This window comes from Olea europaea, unplaced genomic scaffold (genome assembly GCF_002742605.1).
Source record: "Olea europaea var. sylvestris unplaced genomic scaffold, O_europaea_v1 scaffold907, whole genome shotgun sequence".
NCBI lineage: Eukaryota > Viridiplantae > Streptophyta > Magnoliopsida > Lamiales > Oleaceae > Olea > Olea europaea.
The window spans coordinates 143,184-153,937 of NW_019267546.1; the positions used below are offsets into that span (position 1 = coordinate 143,184).

Genomic DNA, 10,754 nt, shown 5'->3' on the forward strand with positions numbered 1-10,754 from the left:
CCCCCCCCCCCACCCCAAAAGTCAAAAAATTTCAATACTTTGTGAAGATTTTATAGATCTTAAAGTGAAGTTTAAAAATAAAAAATAAAAAACGGATATTACTTCAATTAAAAGTTGTAATTTGTCATTAGCTTTTCCTAAAGGGGAGCACAACATCTTCTAGTGCCCAAACCAATCAACAAAAGAATAAGAAATTGTCCCCTCAAAAGATTTTCCATGAAAAGCCAAACTTCGAGAAAAAAAAAAAAGGAAATTAACAATAAGGTTCTACATTGGACATGCCAACCTATAAATTACTTACATCGTGCCATATCGAGTCATCTCAACCTGCTTGAAATCACCGCAGGCAAGTTATCCATTTAAACCGCGGTTTTATAACGAGCGCAGGGAGGAAGAGAGAGAGAGAGAAGAAATAAAAGCAAACTACAATAACCAATTTGAAACAATCTAAAGTTTGGTTACTAAATTAAAATGACCATTGACATTTTCCCAATGAAAGTGCTGGAAATTACATAATTGAATGGTTTTTAATTGTCTACAAGAGATAAATGCAAATATGCATAAATTCAGTGGGCTGCTGTGCCAAAAGTGATAAAATTGAGGGGATAAGTTGCCCACAAACAAAAAAGGAGACAAGTTCCTAACAAAGAGGTAGCTAGCATTAGTTGCTTTTTAGATTATTTTTAAAGAATAAAGTATCGAATTTGGTTACTTTGGGAATGCGAAGTGCCAAAATTTAATTTAGTTTATAATTTGAATAAGCTTTTAACTTTTCAAGAAAATAAAGGCATAAATCTTGAAAAGTAATTTTCTTTTTCTTTCTGGTAGATCCATATTCAGTATTTATTTTTACTTAATTTGTTTACACTTATAGCTACAAAGTAACGGATGGTGACACAAGTGCAAAATAAAAAATAAATAAATATGAAAAAAGGGAAAGAAAGAAAAACGACCTAAACAGGAATTGAATATGCTGCTGATTACAACCCTCTCATATTTATGTAACATGCTATTTTCTCTTGGAAAAAAAATAAAAATAAATTACTTTGCGACAACCTATAAGGTTGATGTGTTAGAGAGTAAATATATTTATTTATTTATTTATTTTCAATTTTTATTTATCTTCAACATTTACTTGTACAAGTATATATTTTTTAAACAAGGATGTGATACCCCCATTTTTTTTTTTTTTTTTTTGATGAAAAAGTTAAGGTGAAACTTATTCATGTAATGGCCTCATTTAAAAGTTGAAGTTACTAAATAAATGAGAAATGAGAAATTCACTTATTTATTATAAATCTTCATCTCTTTTATTTTAGCTCTGTGGATTGAATAGAAAATTTCAGTATTTAATTAACTTTCAAATATCATCAAGGTTTAGTTGGCACAAAAAAGAATGATTACTTATGGTTTTGTATTTAACAAGTTAACAAATACTCGTTATTTTTAGAATATCCGATCCTAACCTAATATATTTTAGAAAATAATCCTCTCTCAATTTTTTTTCCTTTTACTTCTTTTGCCTTTTGAAATAATCCTTCTTAAACAATTGCCTTAGTTCTTAAATTGGAAGATTGTTCAAAGATAAAATAAACGGAGAAAACAGCAGCATAAGAAAATGGCAAAAAGTTTTTAAATACTGACACAAAAATAATCATATATAATTTCTGAGAAATGCTACATATATATAATTGTCTACATAATGGTGTTCATAATTACACGTTGCACTGGATTCAACCTTTAATTCAAATCTCACACTTGCACTTTAATAACCGGATGATTGTCACATCACATTATGGATACTATTATGTGCAATAATTATGTACAAGTAGAATTTTTCTTAATAAATAAATTTATTAATTATGACATCATTTAGACCCCAAAACAGAGAAACTCCGAAAAATTAAGCAACCAAAGAAAAAACAAAACCAAGTTAGACGTGCTACTATGATTTATTTAGATCTTTTAATTCGAATAATGATATTATGCTCCATTCAAAGTTCTTTTGATAAATCAATTATCAAAATTTTATTCTTTATTGTGTAAGTGATCGACTATAATTTGTACTATCGTATTTTCTTTAGTGTCTATCAAATTCTTTTCCTAATCAATTACATATAATACACGTAATTTAATAAAATTTGAAACATTGGTCACAAATTTACTTATTTTACTATCATCGTCTAATAACTTAATTCAATAAAAAGAACAGATTAAACGCTATTTAAATTTTCCATCTTCTAAAAGGAAAATAAATCTAAATCATTTGCTTATTGAATTGTCTACCTATATAACATACTCAAGAACACATTCATTGCACTCAACCAAGAAAGAGAGAATGACAAATTAAAAGGTGAGCAACAATTCAATATACAAATATATCATTATGTCATCTAATTAACAATAAGACAGATCAAGAATTATATATTATACCAGGAATATAATAATCTATCTTGTGATCACACTCAATGCTGCATTCTAGTAAGACAGCAATCCTCTTTTTTATTTTTATTTTTGGGTACAATTCGCCAAATGATTTCTATTAAAATATGATATGAAAAATTAGAAATGGTTTAAGGCCAATCAAATTCCTTAAAGTACAAAAGAAAAAAGAAAAATATACCAGTGAAGAGAAGAGACAGCTCATATCCCTCATCACCAACAAAAACAATGGTCTAATCTGATGTCCCAACAAAGTCCCAAAAGACTCTACTACCCCACCCGGCCACCGGCACAAGAAACCAAATGATCCATTCTTGAAAAATATATTCATGTGGGGCAATATGCATAAAGCATAAAATACACCAAAAAAACAATCTTAAATAAGATGAAATGCATAAAATTATGCTAATGATAACATACTATTCGGTGCATTTATGTATATATTACATAAATATATCAAAATATTAAATTTTAGTATAATAAAATTATAAAAGGGTCGGTGTTTGGATGGGAAGAAATAAATTGTAGGTTTTGGATATTTTTATTACATTATAACTTATAAGTAGAAACAAAATGAGTTGACAGGCCAGAGGGTTTGAAAAGATTGACCTGTGTCATCTCCATCAAAGCAGAAAAACTTGGATACTCAGTCTCTTGTCCATCTCATTGACAAAAAAATTCCATCGTTGACAGCCTAGAAAAATCAAGAACTTACACCGCATAAAAAGTGAAACAAAAATCAATGGTGTTGATTTATGACTGCAATGAAAAGTATATAAATATCTCCATGAATATCGAACAAACTCTTGCAAGCTAGTTTAATCAGAGCCCCATTTCATGGAAATATTGTTCAATATAGAGAAAGAGGAATTGAAGTGTAGTTGAGTTAATACTGATGATCATGGGAGTGATGATACATTGAAGGGTCATGTCGATTCATGGCTTCTCTTTGGTTGTTATGGCTGCTGTCTTCTCCTTCATTCAGTTTGCGTCCCATTTGGGCTGCGCCAAGATTTAGATACACCATTCTTGAATCAAGGTTAAGGTTCGCCATGTTTCCACTGCTCGTGCTACTGCAGGCATGATCTTCAGTACTCATTGGAGGATAAATTGTGGTGGAAGAAGGTGCATTGGCATTGCCCTCCTCGCGGGAAATTACCAAGGCAGCAGATTGGACGAGCTCCAGGCAAAGCCTCAACTTGTTTGGTTATATCTCCATGAATATCGAACAAACTTTTGCAAGCTAGTTTAATCAGAGCCCCATTTCATGGAAATATTGTTCAATATAGAGAAAGAGGAATTGAAGTGTAGTTGAGTTAATACTGATGATCATGGGAGTGATGATACATTGAAGGGTCATGTCGATTCATGGCTTCTCTTTGGTTGTTATGGCTGCTGTCTTCTCCTTCATTCAGTTTGCGTCCCATTTGGGCTGCGCCAAGATTTAGATACACCATTCTTGAATCAAGGTTAAGGTTCGCCATGTTTCCACTGCTCGTGCTACTGCAGGCATGATCTTCAGTACTCATTGGAGGATAAATTGTGGTGGAAGAAGGTGCATTGGCATTGCCCTCCTCGCGGGAAATTACCAAGGCAGCAGATTGGACGAGCTCCAGGCAAAGCCTCAACTTGTTTGGTTCAATGTGTGTGAGTCCGGGCACAGCCCCTTTGAAGAGAAAATCAGAAGTTAGGGTTCGAAGGACATCAAGGGGAGTGACACCATCCAAGGTTCGGACATTCGGATCGGCATGGTGGTCGAGGAGGACCGCCACCATGTCCGGAGACACCATTTCGGCGGCAATGTGGAGTGGGGTTTTGCCTGCTGGGCCAGCCGGGTAGTTTACATCAGCTGCACCAAGTTCAAGCAATGCTTTTACCACTTCCCGGCTGCAATTCTCTACTGCATAGTGCAAGGCCAATGCATCGTCAAGATTAAGGCCTTCTCCCATTACCATAAGCTTAACAAGTTCCACATCAGAAGAGTCGAGGGCTCGTCTCATTCGGCGTATTTTCTGGTCTTCGAGATCAGCAGCAGCACCGCTAAGATCGTGGTGGTGGTGAGGCATTAGGGAGCGACGGGCAAGGGACGACTTGAGGCGGAGCTCTTCAATCTTGGCTACAACATCAATGGGGAGGTGCTTTGCTAGAACTTCTGGTGGGAGGCCAGATTTCGCCACCAGATGGGAACAAGTAGTCCACAACTGGTGCATATCTTGTTTTCTTGAAGCTATCAAAACTTTCATTACATCCTCAATTGAGGCCTTCTCTACCATATTTGCCAATTGCTTCTGCATTCCAACATTTAAAAATTAAAATTAAAATTCTTAAAAAATATCTCACAACATTACAACTACAATTCTTGTAGCGTTTCAGCATTAATAGTTAGATTAGATTTCTGTCCTTGAACCCAAATGAGGTAAGTTAGGTTATTTGGACAAGATTTGATGAGATCACTGTGGAAGACATGACTAGAGATCAAACAACCAAATGTGGAATGCTTTGGTAGTGGATTATAGTGAAATACAATTCAAGAAACATGTTTCTGTGGTCAATATTGGAACCGGTCAATTGACACAGCATTATTCAAGACAGTTTTCAGAGAAAAGAAAAAAACAAAGCCACGCTATTCATTAGTTAAAACTTATAAAACCACTGTTGGATAAGATGCTGCGGAAGAAATGAAGAGGAAAACTAGTTCTACAGAAAGAGAGTGCTAGATTTCATTGAAATAATATTAACCCAGCAACAAAAGGAAAGAAAGTTGATTAAAACATAATTAGAAATTTTAATGAACCTATTAACACGATATTTTTTCTGCAACTCAATTTTCTTCAAAGTCTTAACCAGGCCACCTCAGACACAATTAGCGTGGTTATTTAAATAAATCAAAACCCACAAATTAAACCGCTGTTTTCAGATCTTGCTAATTAGTTTCCCTATGTCAGTGCTTAAGAGAGAGATTAGTATGAAAAACTGTGGACACGAAAACAAGAAAACCTGAGTGAGCAAAGCGAGCTGTTCCACTCCAAAGGATCTCGCGGCGACAAGGGTTTCAAGAGCAAGATCAACGGCTGCAGTGCAATGTGTGTGCCAACATCCTCTCTCCCCACAGTTAGGCCTGGGCTCGTGCTTCTGGGGCACAACAGAGACTTGTCCACTGTACAAGAATTGCAGCATCAACAGGAAAACTTCATACCCCACTGAATTCACCGGTATAACATGAGGGTTTCCCCCTCTCGGAGATGATGCAAGTCCCCCGGTCTGGCCCATCCTGGAGCCGGATGCGTCTAAACCCCCCGGCGTGTCGGACCCGCAAAAGAATTTCCTGAAGAAGAGACTTCTGGCAGCTAGGATACACCTGTGGGCATGGACTAAACGGCCCTCTACACTAAAAGTTACATCACTGAAAGCCTGGCCGTTGATTAGGAGATTGAGATAGTCTAAAGAGAGAGATCTTAAGGAGTCTTCCGGGGTCATGGCGAACTGTAGAGAGAGAGTAGAAAATGTTTGAGAGAGAGTAAGAGAGAGACACTCGTGTGTGCGTGTTTCTGTAGATGATAGATATGTATAGGAGTAGAAGGTTCAGTTTTTAAGTGGAGGAGAAGAAGAGAGCGTAAAAGCTTGGTTGCTCATTCATTTAATCATTCTCTTCTTCTACTCTTTGATGACTAACAGTTATCTCTTGTGAGGCTCACTCTCTCTATCTCTAATTGATTCAGTGTAAATCGCTAACGTGAGCGGCTGAGATTACTTTTATATTAACATGAAATCTGATAGAATTATTGATAATTTGATGGGTGGGTCCTTGATCTGATGCCTAATTACACAACAAGATCTTCCTTGGGATGGCCGTATTTTATTTATGTATGTTTATGTCACTTCGTCTGGATTAATTGAGTTAAATTAATATACTAATTTTAATTATAAATTAAAGATTATTATTCACACATTCTTATTAATAAATTTGTCAAACGAAAACTAAATAATTCTCAACGAGTTGAGTTGAACCCAAGCTTTTTTAAGCCAGGCTTTTTTTGGCCATTTTGCTCAGCCAAAAAATTAAGGTTTGACCCAAGCTTTTGGCCTGGACCTTACCGAGTTGAGCCGGGCCAAGCTTGGTTTTTTTTGGAATTTTAAAAATTTTTTCCCCTAAAATAGTTGCTTGTTTGGCTGCCAAACATGCAGCATATAATGCTGCCAAACAAGCAGCAGATTTTTACTCCTTTTTTTACGAGCCCATTCAGGTTTTTTTCGGGTTGAATTACGAACTGTTCAAGTCGACGCGCCCAATTGACATCTCTAGTATGAACTTTGTAAAGTCAAAAATCTTCTACTAGAGATTATTATCTGTGCCCACTATTTTCTAATTCAAATTTCCCCGTACCTCCGTAACACCTGTAGACTTTACTTTTATTTATATATGAAGTTGACAATTCATTCTTGCACTATTTGCCAAAATTTTATCAATTATTTAATTTTTGTCCACAGTATTAATACATGTGTGCATTTATGATATTTAAGAGTATGCAATTAAACATTGAAGAGAATATTGCCAAATATCATACTTGTTCGTAAATAATAAAAAATAAGGATTGATTACCTTGCGACTATGTGATCGAATTTATTGTCAGTATACATACTAAAGATAAAATAAGGATCGATTACTTTGCAACTAAGTGATCGACTTTGTTGTTGATATACATACTAAAGATAACATAAGCAATATCGATGATAAAGTATAGCGTTAGATTTTGAATTTTGAGAATAACTTATTTCTCATACTCATTTTCAATTATAAATTCTCAGAAAAATCAATTTCACTTACTCAATAACTTTTCTAAACTTTTTAACCACATATATATTAAAAATAATAATAATAATTCAAAGAATCACTTCTTAAAAAATATTCATCAAACAAGTATTCAATAATCTTCAAATTTCAACACTCCATTTTCTTCAATTATTCAAATTATATTAAAATTAATTGTTCATTGACATATTTAAAAATATACGTTAAATAAAATATGACGATAAATCTAAAAATGTTTCTTGAAAAAAACAAAATTAAATGTCTAAATAGAGATTATAATAAGAATGTATAAAAAAATAATAATTACTCTTTAAATTTAAAAATGTCTTCTATTAAAGATAAGATACTCTTTATATATAAAATGTTTTTTGAATATTTTCATAGGGAATATATGTTTATAACCAATAAAGTGCTACTAATTCTAAAATGACTATAACGAGAAGGGTCAACCAAAAGAATACTTTGTACTTAAGCAACTCAGCTATAAAAGTTAAAAGGTAGTGAAAAAAATAAAAATAAAAAATAAATAAAAAAACCATTTTGAGAGAATTACTAGAACACAACAACTTTTAAATTAATGAAAATAGTGGATGTTTTCAATGATTACCGTATTAACAAAAATTTAGAATTGGATAAATAAAAATTTAATTAAATAAATTACCAAAGAATTGAGAAATAAATACATGGAGAAAAGGACAAAGTGTGTCAGTTGGGTCTCTGGGACTGCTGCACGTGAGGCAAGACTTCACGCGTGCTAACTAGAGAAAAGGTGCTGCTTCATATTTGTCGCCAAAATTTTTTAGCAGCACAAAAGTTGAAACACTCTTTACTTATTTGTGAAGACATTATATACTTTACATCAAAATTCCTCACTAATTCAAATATGTTGAAATTTTTAAATACTATTATTTTTATTTCTGTAAAGATTCGTACACGATACATCTGTTACATGCTTAAAATTTTATAGCAGTGTTGGACGAACAGGGCCATCTAGGCCCCTTCCATCGGCGCCACCTCCACTAGGGAGCGCCAATTCGGCGCCTTGTTGCAAGGCCCTATCCAAAATGATTAATTCGAAATTTTACTATGTTGAAATCAATAATACATATTCTATAGAATAAAAGATAACTCCTTATTTACCATTTAAAATAATTTGGATTCTTGTAGTAGGATTCGTATATATAGAAACACATATAAATATAAGTATTTGGTGTACAGACGAGTATATGTCATAATTGAGTGACTAAGTCACTTCATTTTTTACCAAAATTTCTAAAGATGATGCATTTGCTAGTAATTTATCGTAATTGATATCGCATTAATTATCACACTCTCTCTTTTAAAAAATTGCAGGTGTTGGATATTCATTACAGTTGAATAAAGTTTCTCGTAGGGCCAAACATAATTTCACATCAACCACACATGTGCTTGTAATCGAACTCATTAAACAATGAATAAGGAATTTTTGACATGTAAAATTGGTTACAATATTAAGTTTATACACCAACAATTTCCTTTTTGATCAATTCGTTAAGTTTTCTTTAGAAGGTGTACTTCACATACATATGGATTCTTAATATATATGTGTTTATCAAGCTAATTCCCTAATTAAATTATTTATAGTTATATTTTTAAAAATAAAAAATAAAAATTGTTGGTTGATTTAAAATATTGTTGAATGATTGGAGTGCAAAGCAATAACTATTATTTTGCCCTAACAAAAAAGAAAAAAGAAAAAAAAAAGAATAGAGATTGATGGACAACACATCACTGACTGTCTTATGATTTGAGGTGTTTGGAATTGACATTTGAATTGTCATTTCAAGTACCCTCTTTTCCTTCCACCACTCTGAGAATGACCCCTCACTCAACCAATTGTCTTCTCTGCTACATTCATCTCAATATAGATGATTGTCGCTATTTGGCATTTAGTGTCCTTTATTTGTAAAAAATAATATTTTGAAGATTAATTTTTTCAAAAAAAAATACGTTATTAAAAATTAGGAAAATTTTTTGGATTTATATATAAAATATTTTATAATACGAATATGTAGTTAAAAATAAGTATTTGAATTAAAGTTTTTTAGAATAATGACTATCAGACAGGAGCTAAATGATAAGTAAAATTAAATGAATTACATAATTCTATATTTTATTAAGTCAATCATATATTGCCACCTAAGTTGATGTCATAATATCAATGATATGGGATAACATTATTTTTACGCACCTTCAAACCATATATTAACTTAAGTTAAATTCTAGCCTAACCATTATTTTCCTATTTTGGGGATTTGATTGAAATCCAGTTGGCACGAAATGATATAAAACTCAACCAATCCGCACCTTCAATTATAAGATGATTAATGTCCTAATCAATTTTTTTTTTTTTTTTTTAACTCACTCACATGAAACTATGAAAAATATTAGAAAAAAATAAATTAACAAATAAAACGGCGGAAACACATGTTGATCTACGAGAAGACAAGGATCCTTGAATATTGAGGAGCAATTGTATAACTATGTAGAATGTCATAATAACTAATTTTTAAGATTACAACTATTAGACATTTGGCCATCTCTCAATTATGACGATTTTCGAGATCTCACTAATATTTCGATAGTTGCATCCATCTCATGATACTTTAATAAAGGAAAAAATATATAAGATGGATGAAAAGTAATTTCTCCTCCTACCCATACTTGTTTCATCTATACAAATTAATTGAAACAAGATGGTACGAACACCAACCTTGACATTGAATTGTTTATTTGAACGTAATCTGATCGAATGGAGTTTTCCATTTCCATTTTTATTCTTTTTATTTCATCTTTTCCCAATTTGTGTTTTCTCCCAAACAAAAAAAAATTACTAGTGAAAGAACACCACAATTTCCTGATATTACCTAGCTTTCCAACTAGATTGGTGGAGTATCTGAAGACTATACTTTCTTTGCCTTCAAAAGATCAAATCTAAATGGAAGTCAACTCTTGATAGAATGTTGGCACAACTTTATATTAAGTGGGAGATAAAAAGTGGACACCTAGGTGACACTAAGGAGGAAATTTTCTATGGACACAAGTCACACCATTGTAAAGTTAACAAAAATGTTGATTGTTCATTATACAAAATATGACAATTGAAAATTTTTAATTTCGTACGCTATTTTCTTTAGTTTTGTCTACTTTTGAGTTATGATGAAGATTCTTATTTTGTAATTTATAGTCATAAAGTTTTATACAATTTATCAAGTCATAGTAGTTTTTCTCATTTGATTGAGCTGGATGTCGATTTTGAAAACTATTACGCATAACTCTTCTCATCTTTCTTCAATACGCATTCTTTATCCGTCTCTTCAAATTTTTTAGTTGGTGAATTGATGATCGGATTTGGAGAGAGTTGTCAAGAAAAAAAAGAAAAAAGAAAAGTTCAACAAAAGAGGATCAAATTAAGAGATGAAAAAAATCATGATGTATACTCTTATTTGGAAAGTAAAAGATC

At 32.5% G+C, this 10,754-nt stretch overlaps 1 protein-coding gene across 3 annotated transcripts; it reads right to left on the minus strand.

Annotated features, from left to right (window-relative positions):
* Window positions 1-3,165: 3,165 nt before the first annotated feature.
* Window positions 3,166-6,152, minus strand: LOC111392242 (regulatory protein NPR5-like). 3 transcript variants are annotated; one of them, XM_023017531.1, is made up of 3 exons: window positions 5,440-6,152; window positions 4,066-4,730; window positions 3,166-3,635 (listed from the first exon to the last, which is right to left on the minus strand). In XM_023017531.1, the coding sequence occupies exons 1-3, from the start codon at window positions 5,917-5,919 to the stop codon at window positions 3,329-3,331; spliced, it is 1,452 nt and encodes a 483-aa protein (XP_022873299.1). In that variant the 5' UTR covers window positions 5,920-6,152; the 3' UTR covers window positions 3,166-3,328. The 3 variants fall into 3 exon arrangements, with proteins under 3 accessions (XP_022873299.1, XP_022873298.1, XP_022873297.1); XM_023017530.1 differs by having other exon boundaries at window positions 3,166-3,601; window positions 4,032-4,730; XM_023017529.1 differs by lacking the exon at window positions 3,166-3,635 and having other exon boundaries at window positions 3,660-4,730.
* Between the last annotated feature and the right edge of the window lie 4,602 nt (window positions 6,153-10,754).

What these genes read in the sequence shown, in the direction of transcription:
- LOC111392242 (XM_023017531.1), bottom strand. Translation starts at nt 5,919, where the DNA reads ATGACCCCGGAAGACTCCTTAAGATCTCTCTCTTTAGACTATCTCAAT. An exon ending in AGCTCGCTTTGCTCACTCAG is followed by an intron (nt 4,731 to 5,439) that starts GTTTTCTTGTTT and finishes GTTGGAATGCAG; the next exon opens with AAGCAATTGGCAAATATGGT. An exon ending in ATTGAACCAAACAAGTTGAG is followed by an intron (nt 3,636 to 4,065) that starts GCTTTGCCTGGA and finishes AAACAAGTTGAG; the next exon opens with GCTTTGCCTGGAGCTCGTCC.